The sequence below is a fragment of the Pan paniscus genome, chromosome 7, assembly GCF_029289425.2.
Source record: "Pan paniscus chromosome 7, NHGRI_mPanPan1-v2.0_pri, whole genome shotgun sequence".
Classification (NCBI taxonomy): domain Eukaryota; kingdom Metazoa; phylum Chordata; class Mammalia; order Primates; family Hominidae; genus Pan; species Pan paniscus.
In genome coordinates, this window is record NC_073256.2 from 88,820,178 (window position 1) to 88,840,914 (window position 20,737).

Below are 20,737 nucleotides of genomic sequence, written 5' to 3' on the forward strand. Positions count from 1 at the left end.
GTCTTCTGGGTCCCAAGCAATCCTTCTGCCTTGGCTTCCCAAAGTGCTAGGATTACAGGCATCTGCCACCAAGCTTGGCCCATCTGTTTTTCAGGACTTTCTATCAAGCTCAGTTTCATGCTCTTGGGATTAGGGTGCATCCTAAGAGCAAGCCAGGTACCCAGGGCTGTCCCCAGGCCTTGGGCTTGGTGGTGGCACATTCTATTGCCAAGGTCCCTCTCACATGAGCCAGACTGCCTGGAGGTCCCAGAACCAGCATCACTTTTTAATACACCCCCCAAATTCAATCTTCATTACTTAAGTAATGAAATAACTTAGAAATTATTTTTGCCTCCCGCCACACTTCTGCTAATGTGCGGAAGCACGTAACCCAGCATCCCTGGGACAAAGGCCCCCAATAAATCTAAGTTCCCCTTCCTGGCAACAGTATTCAAGTGCAATATATTCTTTGTTCACAGGCGATTTGCCAATGTTTCTGGCGTTCTATCAGCCTCCCATTGTTTGGTTTTACAACAACTTCCACTTCTAAAAGCAGGGCATTGCATATACTTACTTTGAACATAAAAGTAAATTAAATTTGCTTTGAGAATTTCATAACGCCCTCTGACACAATGGGGTGTCACAAAAGCAGGCCTGGGATCACTGGTCTGTAGATATAGTACAGAAGAGAGTAAAATGAAAAATTGACAAACAATATCTACCTAGAGGCATATGGTTTATAATAATGCACATTGATCTCCTTTTAGGAGGAAAACACATATATATATAAACAATTGTCAATGATGTGCAACACATTCAGTAATGTGGCTTTTTAAATTTGTTTTTATAATAAAAATATAATCATGGTATGCATTAAATGAAACAGGAAAAAGGAAATAGCTACTCAATCATTAATAAGAGAGCTTCAGGGATCATGTTTCCTTCACTAGCTTCACGGGCATTTATATTTATACTTAGTTACAAGAATCTGTAATTACAATTTTAGCTGTAATGATGACAGTTAATAGCAAAACACTATTGAGGTGGGAAAATCCCATAAGACTTAGAGCCGGCCCTTCACACGTGCTGTCACCTCTCAGAACTCCAATGTCCTCAGGTGTAAACCAAGGATAATGACTCTGTCCTACCTCTCTGTGGAGGCAGAATTGTGGCCCCCAAGGAATGTCCATGTCCTGATCCCCAGAATCTGTGAATATGTTATATTACATGGGAGCAAAGAATTAAGGTTACAGGTGGAATTAAGGTTGCTGCTCAGCTGACCTTAAAATAGGAAGCATAGCCTGGGTTTTCCAGGTGGACCCAATGTAATCACAGGATCCTAAGAAAGAGCTGGTCAGAACCTGGCCAGCATGGCGAAACCCCATCTCTACTAAAAATACAAAAATTAGCCGGGTGTGTTGGCGCGCACCTGTAATCCCAGCTACTCGGGAGGCTGTGGCAGGAGAATCGCTTGAACCTGGGAGGCAGAGGTTGCAGTGAGCCATGTTCGCACCACTGCACTCCAGCCCGGGCAACAGGGCAAGACTCCATCTTATACGAAAAGAAAAAAAAAAAGATGTGGCAACGGAAGAAAGGCACAGAGAAATGCATTGTTGCTAGCTATGAGGATGGAGGACGGCGGCAGTGAGGAAAGGATGTGGGCAGCCTCTGGAAGGTAGAAAAGGCAAGGAAGAAGAGTCTCCCCTAGAGCCTCCAGAAAGGCCTGTAGCCTGGCTGACACCTTCATTTTTGCCTGGGGAAACCCATGTCAGATTCTGATCTTCAGAAATGTAAGATCATAAATCTGTGGGGTTTTTTGTTTTGTTTTTTTGAGACAGAGTTTCATTCTTGTTGCCCAGCCTGGAGTGCAATGGCACAATCTTGGCTCACTGCAACCTCTACCTCCCAGGTTCAAGCAATTCTCCTGCCTCAGCCTCCCAAGTAGGTGAGATTACAGGTATATGCCACCACACCCAGCTAATATTTTACTTTTAGTAGAGATGGGGTTTCACCATGTTGGTCAGGCTGGTCTCGAACTCCTGACCTCAGGTGATCCACTCACCTCGACCTCCCAAAGTGCTGGGATTACAGGCATGAGCCAGCACACCTGGCCTAATCTGTGTTGTTTTAAGCCACTAAATTTGGAGTAATCTGTAGCAGCAGCCGTAGAAAATGAATACACTCCTTCACGGGGTTGCTATGAAGGCTGAACCAGTGATGCCTGTAAGATCTCTCTGCTATGCAAACATGAGGGATTCGTGTGCCGCGCCTCAAAGGCGCCTGATCTGCGAACAGGAAGTCTAGTGGGGGTGGAAGGCAGTAACAGGGACACAGGTGACCATGCAGCAGGATGAGAGCCTCCAGGTTGAGTGTGGGCTTCTTCTCCATGCTCCCACGCCAACCTGTGTTTCCTTCTATCCCAGAGCTCACCACCGTGAGTTCTATTTAGCTGTGATATGTTTGTTAATCAAGTTTGGATCTCTAAAACCTAGCACAGTGCTGGCACACACAGGAGGTGCTCAGTGAGTGTTAAGTTAATGAAACACATAAGTGAATGCATAGTGCGTGGAGCCAAGCAGGGCCTGGGGCCCATGGAGAATCCACCAAATTGGATGTTCACGTGATTGCCTCTCATGTCCCTCTTGTTTTCCTCTAGTAAGCCATCATTTTTCAAAGATCATTCCACAGCACATGAATGATTTTAGTGGGACGCTCCATAGAAAAGGGGATCATATAATCAAATTAAGTGGGAAAACACTGCAAATCCTCTCTCTCTCTTATGGAATGAAAATGCAGATCCACATAATAAAGGCTCTGAAAAGTTCTTTGGTAGAGAAAACTGTCTGATTTACCACATATTTTCCTACTAATCCCTTTTCTTGCACAACTATTCTAATAAAAGAGGATACTCTTTGGGAACTTCTGCCTTCAGGAAAGTGCTGATTAGGTGACCCAGCTATGACAGAGGGGCATCTGTCATGCTTGGGCTACAGCAGTGGCTCTCAAACTCCAGTGAGCATCCGAAGCCCCTGGAAGCCTTGCTAGAACGCAGAGTGCTGGGCCCACATGCAGGGATTATGATCCCATGGGTCTGGGTGGGGCTGAGGAACCAGATCCTAATGCTGCTGATCCAGGACCACCCGTTAGGAATCATCAGACAGGGTTGCTGGAGGGGTCCTGTCTTCCCCCAACTAGCTTGTGACAGGAGTAATCATCACCAAGACATCTCCAGCAGGAGGGGAATGCTGGGGACCAAAGTCAGGACTGCAAATGCCAGCCGCCCTACCTCGAGTAGAGATTTCTCCTCTCTTCCCAAGCTGGCATCTTTTATTTTATGATAGTAGGGAAGGAGGCTGTTCAGTACAGATATGTTAAGACACAGTCTCTAACAACTTCCTGCATTGTCCTGGTGTAGAGACCCAGGGCTGGGAAGGTGAGTGCGACGGCCTGGTGCCCCACTGAAGAGCCCGATGTGCTGAAGGAACCCTCTAGCAGTCAGGCACGGCACAGGAGTAGGTGGGCTGCTTTTCCAGATAGGTTGGCGCTAGCTTTTAAGATCCACCAAAAACATCCATAATGTCCTACAGTGTCTTCCTCCCCGAGCAGTTTGTGTACTGTCTCTGCAAAGTGACTGAGCGTAATTTTGTTCTATGGCTGTGTCTGTGAGCAACCACGTCTGAAGCACTGAATGACCTCCCTGTGACCTTAATATGACCACCGTATCAATGGGGGAACAACACTCTGGCCCCTCCATTTGCCACTCCACTACCACAGTGATCTTCTCCCCGGCAAAGAACACCCCAATGGCTCTTAAGATAAAGCCCAGAATCCCAAATAGGGTGTTCTCTGTGCGCCCCACATGCCGACCTTCCTTTGCCAATCGCATGCAGGCCTTGTGCTCCCCCATGTTACATAAAAGAGCCAAAGATGCTTATTCCTCACCCTAGGCTGAGACCCTTTAGCTCACAAACATGCTGGCACAAAACTCAAATTTTTTATACATGCAACTGTTTTTAAATAGACAAACAGGCAGATTTTTAGCCATTAGGGCCTGCCTGCCTGCACACCTGTGAAACTATACCCAGCATCTGTTGGCCACTGATAGGCCTTGTGTTATCAGACCCCAAGATGCTGCTGCCCTTCTGAGGTCTCTGACCAAAAGACTCCCCACTGTGCTGCTGGATGACCTCACCTTGACATTTAAGGCCCCTTTCCAATCTCCCTCTCCCCCAGGAGTTGCTGTGCCCTCCTCCCCAGCCCACCATAAGCCTCTGAACAGTCTCATGCTGTGAGGACGTCCTCTCTCATGCAGCCCTGTCCAAGCACAGCCCAGTGAACTTCGCTGTGCTACTGCCTCTCATGGATATAGCTTTTCCCTTGATCAGCTCCCAAATCCCTCAAACCCTCTACACCTGGCCATCAGGTTTAACCACACTAGTCTGCCTGCCTGGGCAGCTCTACATACCTCAGCCCCACATACCTCAGCCCCACATACCTCAGCCCCACACACCTCAGCCCCACATACCTCAGCTCCATCTCCAGGAAAGCCCCTCCTCCTTCTCCCCCAAGACCGATGGGAATCACCTGATTACACCCGCTGAGAGCTCCCTGCACCTCTCACTCGTTTGCTACCAGCTGCACCAATTACTGCAGCTGTAAATCCATTAATTCCCTGGATTATCTGATAATTGCACCCCTCTCACTAGGCTGTGATCTACCTGACAGCAGGCTCCACATCAACTTTTCTCCACATCAACCATTGTGACCCCAGCGCCAGCCCAGCACCTGGCATCAAGTAGACTCTCAATAAATACTTGTGTGTGAAAAAAAAGAAGAAACAAAATGGCTTGACAAGGATTGTGTTGACATGAAATTTCCACGTTCCTATGAGAAACATATGGTTTTTGCTATCCTGAGAAGTCAGTGTTTTGCCCTGTTGGATTCAATGCAGATCAACACATCAGCTTTTTCATTTATTTCTCTGTGAGCCTTGTATGGTCTCTGGCTCATTAATGAGCCGATTCCTGGCCCCTCCATTGGCCACTCCAAAACCAGAGTGATCTTTTCAAATTACATTAGCCCCAATCCAGTCTTGAGAGGAGAGGCAGGTAAAACGAATCATTAAAAAATAATAATAAAAGGCCAGGTGCAGTGGCTCATGCCTGTAATCCCAGCACTTTGGGAGGCTGAGGCGGGTGGATCACAAGGTCAGGAGATCGAGACCATCCTGGCTAACACAGTGAAACCCCGTCTCTACTAAAAAATACAAAAAATTAGCCGGGCGTGGTGGCAGGCGCCTGTAGTCCCAGCTACTCGGGAGGCTGAGGCAGAAGAATGGCGTGAACCCAGGAGGCAGAGCTTGCAGTGAGCCGAGATCATGCCACTGCCCTCCAGCCTGGGTGACAGAGCGAGACTCTGTCTCAAAAATAATAATAATAATAAAAGAATCACTTTATCATTGTTTAGAATTCTGTGATTTTTCCACGATTTTTCCACATGCGTGAGTGTGCATAATGAAACAGGAATTGCAGTGGAAGGTGAAATAGCATTATACTTCCTGGACACTTACTGTGCTGTGTGAAATGTCATCCTCCTATCTAAAGTCCTTTATCACCAGCTTGATTGAGTTCACTCAAAACCACAAGCATGCGGTTTATTTCATTACTGAGTCCATGCACAATGAGAATGGGCCATCGGATTATAAAACACACCAAGGGAAGTGAGGGAAAGGGAGGCGTCTGCACAGCTGGCCATAATTCCTTTATTAAGCATTTCCTGAGCTTCCTATCTACTTTGGGCAGCCTGGCCCATACCACTCCCTGTGGTGCATGGAACCTTCCCTGCACAGCATATGGCCTTTTATAGGATGAAGTGGTCAAAAAGTCATCACAGATAACAAAGGCAGCAACCATGAAAACATCAGTACCATAGGTGTGCCCGCAGTCCTGGCCCTGCGGGGTGGAGTACTCCAGGCAGCCAGCTCTCTCTTCCAGGGGTGGGCAGGGCGCCCCGCCGTTCTGAGGCTCCTGCTGCACCGAGCGCCTCCGCACACGGGTTGTAGGCTTGCACTGGTCTGCACAACCACTCCAGGGGCTCCATTCCCCCACGAAGCACGGGCGAGCTGAAAAACAGCACAATAGGACGCTCACCTGAGTAAATCCCGCCAGGCTGCCAGGCTGTTCCCGCCAACACAAACAGCTGAGTTTAGCTCCATGTAAACTTTGCCTGGCCCCAGGCCCTGTATCAGGAGACACACACAAAGCCTCAGCAGGTCCCAGATGACACTGATTCCACCTGCCCACCCCGATGGTGAATTGATAACCTGGTACCCCTTAGAAGTAGCTGGATACCCTGGGATCCTAAATGTGGGTCTGACCCAGGGAAACACACCCAAGGAGATGAGACGGATGCTTTCAGGGGAATTTCTCATACTCCCTGGGCTGAGATCAGATATTTGCTTTTGTTTTTCCTTGATATTAATTTTATCTGCCCCTGCCCATAACATTTTTATTATAACAAGACATTCTCATCATAGACAACATAAACAAAAAAAAAAAGTATAAAAAAGAAAATGTACTTCACCCACCAACAATCCCATCACCTACTCAGGTCAATTCTTCTCAGCAAATGTGTCTTCATAAGAAACAGGGCTTAGGGCCATGCACAGGGACCCCTATACTCTAAGCTTCTCCTGTTTACTCTATTTTCTTTCTCCATGGCTTGTAGACTCATGAACTATGAGGGCTGAAGTTTAGAGATGAGCCACCAGGGCCCAGAGAGGTAAAGAGTATTCACGGTCACCCATGAAGAGGCAGTGTCAGGCCAAGAATCTGGCCCTGGAGTCTTGTTTGTGCTGTTGGTCTATGCTTTTCCACATGATTTGGTCGGTGTGGGGCTCAGCTGGTTTCTCAGCAAACAGCCGTGCACTGGGCTGCTCCCTGGAGTCCAGCAATACATACTGGCATTCCCCTGATGGACAACTAAAGCCATTCTCCTTCCTTGATTGTGAAGTCCACTTAACAAATCTGAAGATGTAATTTAAAAATGCAATTTCCTCACCATGACCATAAAATCAATATGGCGTCACGTTTAACTTTCTCATTGAAAGTTTTAATGTATCTCAGACTGTAATCAGCTTTTAAGTTGAATTATTTCAGGATTTAAAATTAAATATAAGGAAAGAACCAGAAGACAGAAGACATGCCCATGACCTAGATGCCAAACATTTTTTTCCCCTTGAAGTGTGATCCACTTTCCTATCATCCTCACACTTTCTAATTCATAATGTTTCCCACAAGAATTAGCACTCTGACTTCTTTGAAAGCTTGACTTGAACTTCTGCATTCACGGTTTTTGGAGGACATGTGATTTGCCAGTGCATAGCTACCCCTGACATAAAAAGGGTCCCATGCAACATAAACATGTCAGTAATTTTAAAATTTCCATACTAGTTTAAAACATGCTTTCATTCATCAATGAAATACCCACAGGTATCACATGTCAACTACCTAAAGAAGCCAGAATAAGCCACGTTACAGTTCATTCCCAATATCTGCCATGCATACATCTTTTGGAAAAACACTAACAGGTCATTTCCTGCTTTTGTTGGCTCTTGTTAGCCCTTCCCTTTTTATTTTCTTGATTTCATAATTTCATTGGCCCATCAAACCAAAAAGCATTTAAAGAGATCTCCTAGGCTGCGAGCTGATTGAGAAGGACTCCTTCTATCCTTCATTATTTCAATGCCTCTTTTCTTCCACCTTCAGCCTTGAGTCTAGCTAGTCCTGTTGTGAGGTGTTGGGCTTGAACAACACTTAATATTGCATACAAAAGAATGCACTTGTTTCAAAGATTAACATTTGGACATCACTATAAAATACAATTTTGCCATAGCATTAACTCAGAACTTACTAATATGGCCTTGAATTAGACTTGGTCCTTATGGTAAAAGATGACACTGGGGAGGGTTTTCTGACTGAACTTAGCCTCCCAGGATTCCATCGTCATATGTGTCTCTTTTTTTTTTTTTCTTTTTTATTGATCATTCTTGGGTGTTTCTCGCCGAGGGGGATTTGGCAGGGTCATAGGACAATAGTGGAGAGAAGGTCAGCAGATAAACAAGTGAACAAAGTTCTCTGGTTTTCCTAGGCAGAGGACCCTGCGGCCTTCCGCAGTGTTTGTGTCCCTGGGTACTTGAGATTAGGGAGTGGTGATGACTCTTAACGAACATGCTGCCTTCAAGCAGCTGTTTAACAAAGCACATCTTGCACCGCCCTTAATCCATTCAACCCTGAGTGGATACAGCACATGTTTCAGAGAGCACAGGGTTGGGGGTAAGGTCACAGATAACAGGATCCCAAGGCAGAAGAATTTTTCTTAGTACAGAACAAAATGAAAAGTCTCCCATGTCTACCTCTTTCTACACAGACACGGCAACCATCCGATTTCTCAATCGTTTCCCCACCTTTCCCCCCTTTCTATTCCACAAAACCGCCATTGTCTTCATGGCCCGTTCTCAATGAGCTGTTGAGTACACCTCCCAGATGGGGTGGTGGCTGGGCAGAGGAGCTCCTCACTTCCCAGTAGGGGCGGCCGGGCAGAAGCGCCCCTCACCTCCCGGATGGGGCGGCTGGCTGGGCGGGGGGCTGACCCCCTCCACCTCCCTCCCGGACGGGGTGGCTGGCCGGGCAGGGGGCTGACCCCCCACCTCCCTCCCGGACAGGGCGGCTGGCCGGGCAGAGGGGCTCCTCACTTCCCAGTAGGGGCGGCCGGGCAGAGGCGCCCCTCACTTCCCGACGGGGCGGCTGGCCTGGCGGGGGGCTGACCCCCCCACCTCCCTCCCGGATGGGGCGGCTGGCCGGGCAGAGGGGCTCCTCACTTCCCGGTAGGGGCAGCCGGGCAGAGGCGCCCCTCACCTCCCGGACAGGGCGGCTGGCCGGGCGGGGGGCTGATCCCCCCACCTCCCTCCCGGACGGGGCGGCTGGCCAGGCGGGGGGCTGACCCCCCACCTCCCTCCCGGACGGGGCAGCTGGCCGGGCAGGGGGCTGACCCCCCCACCTCCCTCCCGGACGGGGCGGCTGGCCGGGCGGGGGGCTGACCCCCCCACCTCCCTCCCGGACGGGGCGGCTGGCCGGGCGGGGGGCTGACCCCCCCACCTCCCTCCCAGACGGGGCGGCTGGCCGGGCGGGGGGCTGACCCCCCCACCTCCCTCCTGGACAGAGCGGCTGGCCGGGCAGAGGGGCTCCTCACTTCCCAGTAGGGGCGGCCGGGCAGAGGCGCCCCCCACCTCCTGGACAGGGCGGCTGGCCAGGCGGGGGGCTGATCCCCCCACCTCCCTCCCGGACGGGGTGGCTGGCCAGGCGGGGGGCTGACCCCCCCACCTCCCTCCCAGATGGGGTGGCTGGCTGGGCGGGGGGCTGACCCCCCCACCTCCCTCCCGGACGAGGCGGCTGGCCGGGCAGAGGGGCTCCTCACTTCCCGGTAGGGGCGGCCGGGCAGAGGCGCCCCTCATCTCCCGGACGGGGTGGCTGGCCGGGCGGGGGGCTGACCCCCCCCACCTCCCTCCCGCATGAGGAGGGAGGACGCTCCTCACTTCTCAGACGGGGTGGCTGCTGGGCGGAGGGGCTCCTCACTTCTCAGACGGGGCGGTTGCCAGGCAGAGGGTCTCCTCACTTCTCAGACAGGGCGGCCGGGCAGAGACGCTCCTCACATCCCGGACGGGGCGGCAGGGCAGAGGTGCTCCCCACATCTCAGACGATGGGCGGCCGGGCAGAGACGCTCCTCACTTCCCAGATGTGACGGCGGCCGGGAAGAGGCGCTCCTCACTTCCTAGATGGGATGGCGGCCGGGCAGAGACGCTCCTCACTTTCCAGACTGGGCAGCCAGGCAGAGGGGCTCCTCACATCCCAGACGATGGGCAGTCAGGCGGAGACGCTCCTCACTTCCCAGACGGGGTGGCTGCCAGGCAGAGGCTGCAATCTCGGCACTTAGGGAGGCCAAGGCAGGCGGCTGGGAGGTGGTTGTAGCGAGCCGAGATCACGCCACTGCACTCCAGCCTGGGCGCCATTGAGCACTGAGTTAATGAGACTCCGTCTGCAATCCCGGCACCTCGGGAGGCCGAGGCTGGTGGATCACTCGCGGTTAGGAGCTGGAGACCAGCCCAGCCGACACATCGAAATCCCGTCTCCACCAAAAAAATACGAAAACCAGTCAGGCGTGGCGGCGCACGCCTGCAATCGCAGGCACTTGGCAGGCTGAGGCAGGAGAATCGGGCAGGGAGGTTGCAGTGAGCTGAGATGGCAGCAGTACCGTCCAGCTTCGGCTCGGCATCAGAGGGAGACCGTGGAAAGAGGGGAGAGGGGAGAGGGGGGAGGGGGGAGGGGAGAGGGGAGAGGGGAGAGGGGAGAGGGGAGAGGGAGCTCTATCTACCACACAGTCTCTCACTCTCGCTTTTAACCCATATGTGTCTCTTGTCTAGTATTTGTTTCTTGTATTCGGTTTGGTCTCACAGTTGAAGTCCTCAAAATTACAGAATCAATCATTGCATCAAGTTGCTCCTATTCGTTAAAGTTTGTCCTTAGCAAAACACTATATCCTGTTTTTCCAATCCATGATTTTAAAAGCTCCATAAAGAGAATCAGAAAGTTGTAGGGTCCAGAACAATGACATCTCAATAGCTTCATTATGAGACAAAATAAAAAACACTCACTCAGAATTATAGGAATAAAAAGGTGTTTCACAAAATATTTTGCATCGGAAGATTAAATAAATTAAGAAGTATTTATTCCTATTCTGCACCAAAGATTCTATTGTTGGTTAGCTTGTGAACTTTTGATTATTTGGATTGCAAGCCATCATAGATCACAAGAGATCTTTGGTCATGGAGGTTAGGGGAAGTACGGAAACCTCTGACAGATTTATTTCAAGTCATTTATTACAGCTGCCTGACACAGATTTCCTTTTGGACGATGCCAATAGTATTCATGTCCCCTTTCCCACTAGCTTATCTAACTCACATCTATTCACAGCATATCAAAATATTCTTTTTACAATCTGACCTTCTCAATCTTCACTTGAGTTTCACCAGCTGTTAATGGAGCCGATAGACTGTGGCACCTAGGAGCGGCATGGTGGCCTTTGACTCCAAGTTTGTCACAGCTTCTCAGTTGCTTCAGAGTTAGGATTTGATGACATCATCCACCCCTTTTAGGAGAAGAAAGCCTAGATTTAATGGGTGCCAGGAAGCTCAGTAAGCTTGCTGTTTTCTTTTCTTCTTTGTTTAAACTCAAGCTAATATTCAGGTTGGGTCTCCCCAGAAGCAGCCTGTGAGACATGGATTTAAATGCAAGTAATTTATTTGTGAGGTGATCTCAAGCACCATACAGGAGTGGAGAACAGAGTCAGAGAGGGAGACAGAAGAGAGCACAGACAGAAAATAAAAAAAGCTAAAAGCTCTGCTGAAGGTCTGGTGGGCACCCCTGGCTTTCAGCTCATTGGAGAGTGAGATAATGGATGTAGATTCAGAGTGCAAGAAATTATCAAGTCCTTGCCCATTTACCAACTGGTCCCCCTTTCTCAAGACCTTTCCAGTTATCAGAGATTCCTACCACAGCCAAAGGAGAATAAGTTATATATCTCAGTAATGAATCACACACAAGAGTGCAGCACATTTTCACAGTCCTAATGGAGATAGCCAGTCACGTCCAAGTACAATTACTTTAAAAGATGTATCACTAATTTTTTAAAAGTATAAATGACTTAAACTCCCTCATTTCCTTTGGATTTCATCTGACATCTGAACTCCCTGCTGTGACCTACAAGGTTCTGTTCCTGTGTGACCTGGCATCTGCCTGACCTTCCACTTCCACCTGCACTTCCCCGCCCACCTCTGCTCCAAGTTCAGCCACATGGGCCTCTTTACCCCTTGAACACACCAAGCTCTTTCCCACCCTGGGACCGTTGTACACATTTTTACTCTGCTGGGAATATTCTCCCCACACTGGGCATGGCTGGGTCCCACTCACCCTTTAACTCCCAGACTAACTACTTCCTCTTCAGGGAGTCTTTTTCTGGCCAGCTTTTTCTAGTCTTCGCCTAGCCCCACTACACAGACACAGACACACACACACACACACACACTTATTTCCTCTCAGAGCTTGGTGTTCCTCACCTTGTAGCATTGCCATAATTCATAATTACTTATTCATTTGTTGTGTTTATTATTGATGCCCCTGAGGATCATGATAGTTTTTTATTTCATTCCTGGTGCTTGGCACATGGTAGGTGCTTAATAATATTCATTGAATAAATGAATGAAATGGCATTGGGCATGTTTCCCCTCCTCCCTAGATAATGTTCTACATTGAAACAGACTCTGATCTGCTCATATCATTAGTTAGAAGCCGAAGTACTGAAGGAGGCTCCAGCAAAGGAAGGAAGTGGGGTGGAAGGAGACGAGTGAATCAGAAGCCCCCACAGACAAACCCATGGGAATTCTTAGCCTGGCCCAGAGTGTGGGCTCTCCTGGCAGCAATGGCCCCAAGGGTGTCCATCGGAAGGAGCATTGTTTTCTGTGCCTTAAGATCAGGTAGGTCCAAGCTTCTCCTGGCAGCTACAAGTCCTTTAGATCCATTCTGATCTATTTATATCTCCTGCCAGGACCACATTTTGAAAGTAACAAGCTTCTTTACTTTTATTATCTGTGGCACAAAATGGCATTTCCTTTCATTTGATCCAAATTTCCCTCACTCAAGAATTTCAGAATATGGTGAAAAAAAAAAAAATCCATGCTTACCTTTTCTATGCCACTCATAGTCTGACATGGTCTGTGCCACTCATGGTTTGGGGAGGTCTCCTTTCCTCCCAGCCAGACTCTCCAAGGTCATGTCTTCTGCTTTTGGACCCATCTTTCTAGGCACTTCTCATCTCGGAGTTACCACTGGACTTTCTCCAGGTCTGTTTGCAGTTCGAGGAGTTGTGCCAGCCAGAGCAAGACACCCTATTCTCAGCCTTTAGGTACCAAAGGGTCATTTAAAAATATATATATTTTTTCAAATGCTTTTCTAGGTGATGTCAAATACATGCACACAGAGACAACAAAATGAGCCGACAGCCAGAGCCATTCATTTTATAAAGAGAGTTTGGACTATTTTTTCTTCGAGGTGAGGCCTTGTTCTTGTTTTCATGTAGCAGTGTCTCCTTGGTTAATCACAGAGACTCAAGCACTCTCCTTTGTAATCTAGCCCTGCCTTTTGGCTTTTTGCCATCTAAAAGTTTAAGGCCACCCACAAACAAGTGCTTTCTCCCTCACATCGTTAAGTTCAAATAGTCCTAATCATTCCTAAGGAAATGTTCTTACACCGTACCCACAGCAGTACCCATTTATGCATAGCTATTGTTTCTTCACATTCTGTGGAAGAAAAATAAAACAGCCCTATTATCCCCCAACACCCACACATGCACACCTCATAGTGACACAAATTTAAATATATATCATCTCCCTTTTCTTTTTTTTTTTTGGAGACGGAGTCTTGCTCTGTCACCCACGCTGGAGTGCAATGGCGTGATCTCGACTCACTGCAACCTCCACCTCCTGAGTTCAAGAGATTCTCATGCTTCAGCCTCCCGAGTAGCTGGGATTATAGGAGCGCACCTCCCTGCCTGGTTAATTTTTTGTACTTTTAGTAGAGATGGGGTTTTGCCATGTTGGTCAGGCTGGTCTCGAACTCCTGACTTCAGGTGATCCTTCCACCTCGGCCTCCCGAAGTGCTGGGATTACAGGCATGAGCCACTGTGCCCGGCCATCATCTTCCTTTCTTTTTCTCCATGTGTATTCCTCTTTCCGTAGAACCTTGTCAAAGCTTCTCTGAAAGCCAAATGAGACTACATTCCCCGACTGCCTATTACTCCCTCAGAAAGCTCAAATAAAATGATCAAGACTTTTCTCCCCCTCTTGCAGAAACCATGTTATCTGGCCCCCAAAGGGGTTTTTTTTTCTTTTGAGACATTTACTGAACTAGTTCCTGAAGTACTAGCAAGATGATATGAGCTGTGTCATTTGATAAATAGAATTTTATATACTATGTAACCCAGGAGAAAAAAAGATATGAATAAAAAAGATAATAGTACTTTTTCTTTCTGGGTAACAGGTTTCCAGGTGAGTTGTTTTCTTGTTTTGTGCATTTCTGTATTTTCCAAATTTTCTGCAACAAACATATATTTTGTAGTTAAGGAAAGAAAATCTTTTATAGAGGAAATGTGGCTCCACCCTGGATGGCAGTGCCGTCTGAAGCCATGGATAACATCACCTGGTGGGGATGGGTGGGACGACTGCTCACATTCTTTTGACAAACATTATTAAGTGGCATCATGATAGCCATTGGAGTTTATGAAGACAGGCAAGACACACTCTGCCCTCGAGGAGCCCCGAGTAGATGGAGGGAGAAGCCTTGCTCACTCTGTTGGTGTTTATGTGGGGCCTACCCCGCAAAGCACACTGCTTCTCATAAGACCTCATTTCTCTGAGGCAGAAAAACATCATGTTTTGACGTATGGCCTCTGGATCCGGATGACCTGGGTTCAAATCTCACTACACCAGTTATTAGTGGTGTGACTTTGGACAAGTTACCCAACCTGTCTGTGCCTTGCTTACCTCGTATGTAAAACGAGACCAAAATGAGGACTAACATCAGCGGGTTGTGGGATCCAAGTAAGTTAATAACTGTGAAGTGCTTGGGAGAGCGCCTGGTATGGAGGAAATGTGAAGTGTTAACAACTTGACCCTCCTTCACTGCTCACCCAGGGCTGCAGCCAAATTCTGCTAAGTCAAGTCCATTTGAATACTGGCTCCAGTCAGGCCCCACTCGTTTTTTTTCTTCAAAGCCAAAGGCGATGTCTCTCAGACTGTTCTGGTTCCTGTAAAGCCTCAACTCTCTAAATCATCGTAGACTCTCGCATCTTTCCTTTGGGTGAGTTTGGAGCCCATATTTTCAAGCATGGTGCCTCTTTCCCTCCAGATATGATGTCATCAGACTTTGACTAGTTTGTTTCCTAGACTCTCCATAAATCTAGGAGAAGACACCAGCCCATATAGGCTATTCAATGTTTGTCCTGCTTCACTTGGGTTAATTATTACCCTCTCCTTAAGCTGCCAATCAATGATCTAATGCAACTACTGTTCTATGATCTTAGAAAATGCAAATTCTAGGAACCCAGCTGGAGAATCAGAGATTGGGATGTTATCCACCTCATAAGCAAGTTTTCCAAGAAGTTCTTCCAGGGCAGGGTAACTTGGATCTGTTCCCCCACTCTACTTTTCCCCATCCCTGGTAAGGCACAGCCAGTGGAGAATTTTCCATCCCTTTTTTAGAGGAGGTAGGAAGGGAGCTGTGATGCTCCCTTGGTGTTGAAACTCATGCCATTGTCATAAGGAGATTTCCTGAGATCATTCCAGAACAGATGTCTTTGACAGTTTAGTAATTGTATAGATTCAATAACATTTTAGTTTTTACCTGAGAAAAAAAGTCTTTTTACTTAGAAAAAGAAATGCCAGTATTTCATCTCTTAGCCACATAATAACAATAATAATAATGCATTTATCAAGATGAAAAAATCAGAAGGAATAGAAGTAAAGCATGCTTAGTTACACTGACTCAGTTACATTTTCCATTCACATTGAATGTAATATCAGTCAAAAAAGGCTTTAGGCAGCAACAATAGGTAAAATAATGGGTAAGAAGGAAAAGAGGGCCAGGCACCCTGGCTCACACCTACAATCCCAGCATGTTGGGAGGCCAAGGCAGGCAGATTGCTTGAGCCTAGGAATTGGAGACCAGCTTGGGCAACATGGGGAAACTTCATCTCCACAAAAAATAGCCAGGCTTGGCAGCACACGTCTGCAGTCCCAGCTACTCCGGGAGTTGAGGTGGGAAGATGGACTTGAACCTGTGAAGCAGAAGTGTGGAGGTTGCAATGAGCTGAGATCACGCCACTGCACTCCAGCCTAGGCAACAGAATCAGATCCCATATCAAAAAGAAAAAAAAAGAGAGAAGAAGAGAGTCTAAGAGGCAGAATGGTTCTATGAGTATAGAGTAACTAGGGGTTCTAAGATGCTGAAACCTGATTTATCTAGGAATAAGTAATAGCCATAAATTGGCAAATATATGTGGCAATTGGCAGTCTGAAATCAGGCACTTCAGATCTCAGCTCTGCTCATTGGTGTTAGCTTGAGTAATGGAAACCCTTGGAAAGCCTTAGCTGTTCTGTCTGTAAAAATGCTAGTATAGGTCACCAGGTTCTTTTCCCAAATGCTTGAGGCAGTTGAGTCTCAGTACTCAGGACTTCCTGGATCTTAGAAAGGGAATACAGTCTATGTACCTTATTTGGGGTGTCCCCCTCTCCTCAGCAGGGTCTGGAGCAGATCCTTGCAAAATAGATTAATATTTTTGAGGCAAAATATAAACAAAGATTATCAATATCCTTCTATCAGTGCAAGTCAGGTGAGACTTTTGCCACCAAATGAGTTATGAAAAAGCTTTCAAATGTTAGCACTTTTTAGATTGGGATTGTCATATGGGTTTGTGGACCTGACCTGCCTTTCTTAACAATTGTTAGGATGGCTGGGCGTGGTAAGCTCACACCTATAATCCTAACACTTTGGGAGGCCAAGGCAGGTGGATCACTTGAGGTCAGGAGATTGAAACCAGCCTGGCCAACATGGTGAAAACTTGTTTCTACTTAAATTACAAAAACATTAGCCGGGCATGGTGGCAGGTGCCTGTAATCCCAGCTACTCAGGAAGCTGAGGCAGGAGAATCGCTTGAACCTGGTAGGCGGGGGTTGCAATGAGCCAAGATCACGCCAGTGTACTCCAGCCTGGGTGATAGAATGAATGAGACTCCGTCTCAAAAAAAAAAAAAAAATTGTTGGGAGGATTAAATGAGACAAAGTATTAAGTATCTGGCACATGGTGTGAGTTGAATAAAATGTATTTATGATTTAATATTAACAAATACAAATTATAGCAATATGTTGTCAGAAAATTATGATGTAAATATTTAATCAAATAAAATATTCTCCGCTGTCAACCAGTGCTAAGAGCCAACCAACAGTACATTTGCTACCTAAATGTCTACCACATGCCAGGTGCAGTGCTCTGGGCTTGCCAGGCATAGCCTCCTTCTGTCAACTCCACAGTCCCACACAGTGGTTTCATCTCCCCTGCCCCCACTTTTTTTTGAGACAGGGTCTTACTCTGTGGCCCAGGCTGAAGTGCAGTGGCATGGTCACAACCACAACTCACTGTAGTCTCTACCTTCTGGGCTCAGGTGATCCTCCCACCTCAGCCTTCTGGGTAGCTAGGACTACAAGGGCACCACCACACCCAGCTAATTTTTGTCTTTTTAGTAGAAATAGGGTTTCACCATGTTGGCCAGGCTGGTCTCAAACTCCTGAGCTCAGGCAATCCATCTGCCTTGGCCTCCCACTGTGCTGGGATTATAGGCATGAGTCACTGCTGCCTGGCAGTATCATTCCGCTTTAATGAGGTACTTTAGGCCCCACGAGGGTGACTTCTCCAAAGTCACAAAGCCAAACAGCACCAGGGTAAAGGCTGAACCCAGGATTCTGCCTTTAGAGGCAAAATTGAGGCATTCGGGTTACTTCTGGGATTAAAAAAAATCACAAATAAAAAACAAATATTTGAGACTTAGAATCTGTGAGAGGGAAGGCTGCATTCCAGGAGTTGCCCCGAACCAGCTTCCAGCTGCCAGGTCAGCTCTGAGCCCGGGAGGCAGGCGGTGGCCGCCCTGCCCAGGAGCCACAGTCGGCATGGTTGTGGCACGGGTCCAGGGCTGAGCAGGCTGGGCCTCTCGGCTCCGGGCCTTCTGCCCTCACCCTCGGAGGGGCAGGCTCAGTCCCACCAAGTGGCCACCTTCCAATTGTCTTTGTTTTCCTCCTCCCTTCGCAAGAAACTTCAGGCACAGGGAATTTCTCAACACGGAGCTTTTCAGTCCCGCACCTGCTTCCTTCTAGGCCTGCAAGGTCCTCTGTTGACTCTGCCACAGGGTATTGAGGGCTTCAGAATATGCTCCTTTTAAAATTCAATCTGACACCATCTCCTTTTCCCCCACTCACAGCTCTCCTCTGGGGCACACACTCACAGTGATTTCTGAGAGCTTCACAAGACAGCAGGCCGTCTCACCGCTTCCATACTTACCCACTAAATCCCCACTCCAAAACCATAGGCTCTTTGTCTCACTATTCTACCGCCTAGACTGAAAATAAGCAATTTCTTTTTGACCAAATAAAGACAGGGTTTTCCAATTCCTGGGAGCGCTGTTAGGTCTCACTAGAAAGCAAGTTCTTCTCGAGACATTCTCCTTGTCTGTCCTCATCCCTCTTATGTGCCTGAATCTCTCCAGATCTGGCTGCCTCCAGCATCTGTCCTGTTCACCATTTTGGCCTCAGGGCCTAGCACAGGGCCTGGCACAAGCAGGTGATGCCCACAGTAACTGCTGGACTGTGACATTGGGCTTCCCTCCTACAGCCTGCCTCTCTCTCCTCCAGCAGGCCTCTTCCTCATTCTCCAGGCCCAGGCTCGCCCATTACTTCCTCAGGTGAGTCTTCCTTGAATTCCTTGGGTCTTTTAAGTGCTCCCTTCCAGGTCAGCTCCTGGATCACCTATTTCAGTGCTAAGTGTGTCGAACAGGAGTTTGCACAGGTTGCCCAGCTAGAGTAGAAAGTCCTAGAGAGCAGAGACTGCATCTTCGTCACTTCTCTATCCCTGCGCTTACCACAGATCAGGGGACATTAGCTGGGTCACAGGAATTCCATAATTACCTTTAAAATGTACGCAAGCGCCTCATGAGAGAGAGGCTTTGCTTGAGTCATGCAGGGAAATGAGGCCAACAGTTTAGGATGCTGTGAGGAGGGGCTGGAGTTACCTGGCTCAAGGGCACTGCATTTCCTAAATAGCTGACTCTTCCATCTTACTTTAGTAGTAAAATACTCTGACCTTAGAGCCAGAAAGGGAAAGAAGCTTATCAAAAAGCTTTATCAAAAAGAATATCAATATTCACAGGTAAATCATTAGCTTTCAACCAGGGTCAAAAAATCTTAATGCTTTCAACTGTGTTCTTTCAGCATCGGGCCTGGCCACGGGTTGAAGCCCTCTTCAAACAGCGCAGAGGCAGGAGGGGTGCTCCCCGCCACTGGGTATCCGGTTGCCCAGGGAATGGCATAGCCCCAGAAAATGCTGAGGCTCCCACATGTCGGGATCCTTCAGCTCGAACCCTAATATCTGTGTGGCTTTGGGGATGATGTGATTAACAGGAGCAGGGCGACTTCCACTTCCATGGCTGGCTTCTCTCAGGTACACCTTGTTCCTCAAGGCTGTACTCATCATTTGTTCCTTTATCTTTTAATAAACCAGCTTTTATTGAGCCCTTACGGGGACAAGGAACTGTGAGATACTGTGGGAAATTTAAAGTTGAAAAAGACTGACCCTAAAGGAAAACCAGCAAGATTACAACATAATAGGGACCTCGAGATAAAATCCTTGTCATGCTGTACAGAGAAAATTAAATTCCAAGAACATACTGTACACCTCCTAGGAGAAAAGAGGCTGTTCTACATTTTGGGGTCCAGAGATGAGGACATCTTCAGATTTTTAAGACCTTGCTCTCCAGAAGAAAGTGTTAATACCTTCCCAGAGCACGCCCTTGGCACAAAGTGGGAAGATTACACAATCCTGCCCTCATCACCCCTCACCAGCCCCAAAGATCCCTGAGGGTTAACAGAATGAAGGTGGTGGAGCCTGGCCCAGGGGCATGCCCCTTATCTGTCAGTGCCATCTCTGCCGGCCAGAGGTGGCCCTATCCATCTGGAGTTTCTGAGTCGGAGATTTCGTCTCCGGGCTCCCTTCCATCCCGCTGGAGAACAGCGGGATCCAGCCCTTCCATCCGGGCTCTGGTCTGTCTTGGGGGTGGGGGGACACTTCGATGTCTAGGAGGGGACTGGGAGACCCTAGGATGAACGGAGCCGGGCGTACCTGGATGGCGGTGGTGGGGATGGGTGGGGATAAAGGGGCTGGAGGACACCTGGCTCAGGGACTGAGGTCCTTGGCACAGCGCCCTGCCCTGTGCCCGTTGGTTGCAGGCGAACGGCCGGCGCCCCACTCTCGGCCTGACCACCCACCTGGGCACGCCCTGTCGTAGTCGAAGCAGCAGTCCCCGGTGAGGCGACAGGCTTGGTCGCAGAAACACGTCCCGTAGACCCTGTCCAGCCTCCAGCCGCGGGCGAAGCAGGCGGGGTCCCGGCCGGGACAGCAGCGCCCGGCCTCGGCGCAGCCGGCCTGGGCCCCGGGCCACAGCCGCGACAGCGCGCACAGCGCCATCCACAGGGTCCTCATGGCCAGGGCTCCGGCGGCGCCTGCGACTCGACAGACCCCCGGGGCAAGCGCTCTGCTCCTCGGCTGGCCGCGGCCCGGGAGCTGCCCGAGCGGCCGGCGAGGCACAGCCGGGCCCTGCCCGGCGCCTGGCCCCCGCCCTCCGCGCCGCCCCTCCCCAGCCCTGGCGGCGCGCCCGTCGAGGCCCGGGCGGGTGGCGGGGCTGCCCTGCCCAGGTGGGGAGGGCGCTGCAGTTCCCGGGACGCGCCCGCAATCGACGGTCCGGGCGCCACCCACTTCCCGCTGCCAGCTCGCGCCCCAGCTCCAGCCCGGGGACCTCCGGGGCGCGGGAGCTGAAAAGCAGGTGCTGGCGG

General features: G+C 49.1%; 1 protein-coding gene across 1 annotated transcript in view; it reads right to left on the minus strand.

Moving 5' to 3' along the window:
* SBSPON (somatomedin B and thrombospondin type 1 domain containing) overlaps positions 1 to 20,492 on the minus strand; it is a 28,899-nt gene extending 8,407 nt beyond the window's left edge. The window contains exons 1-2 of the mRNA XM_024929796.4: positions 20,174 to 20,492; positions 5,906 to 6,100 (exon numbers count right to left, since the gene is read on the minus strand). Coding sequence (XP_024785564.2) covers positions 5,906 to 6,100; positions 20,174 to 20,387 — 409 coding nt within the window. The 5' untranslated portion in view covers positions 20,388 to 20,492. The remainder of the gene's footprint in view (positions 1 to 5,905; positions 6,101 to 20,173) is intronic.
* Between the last annotated feature and the right edge of the window lie 245 nt (positions 20,493 to 20,737).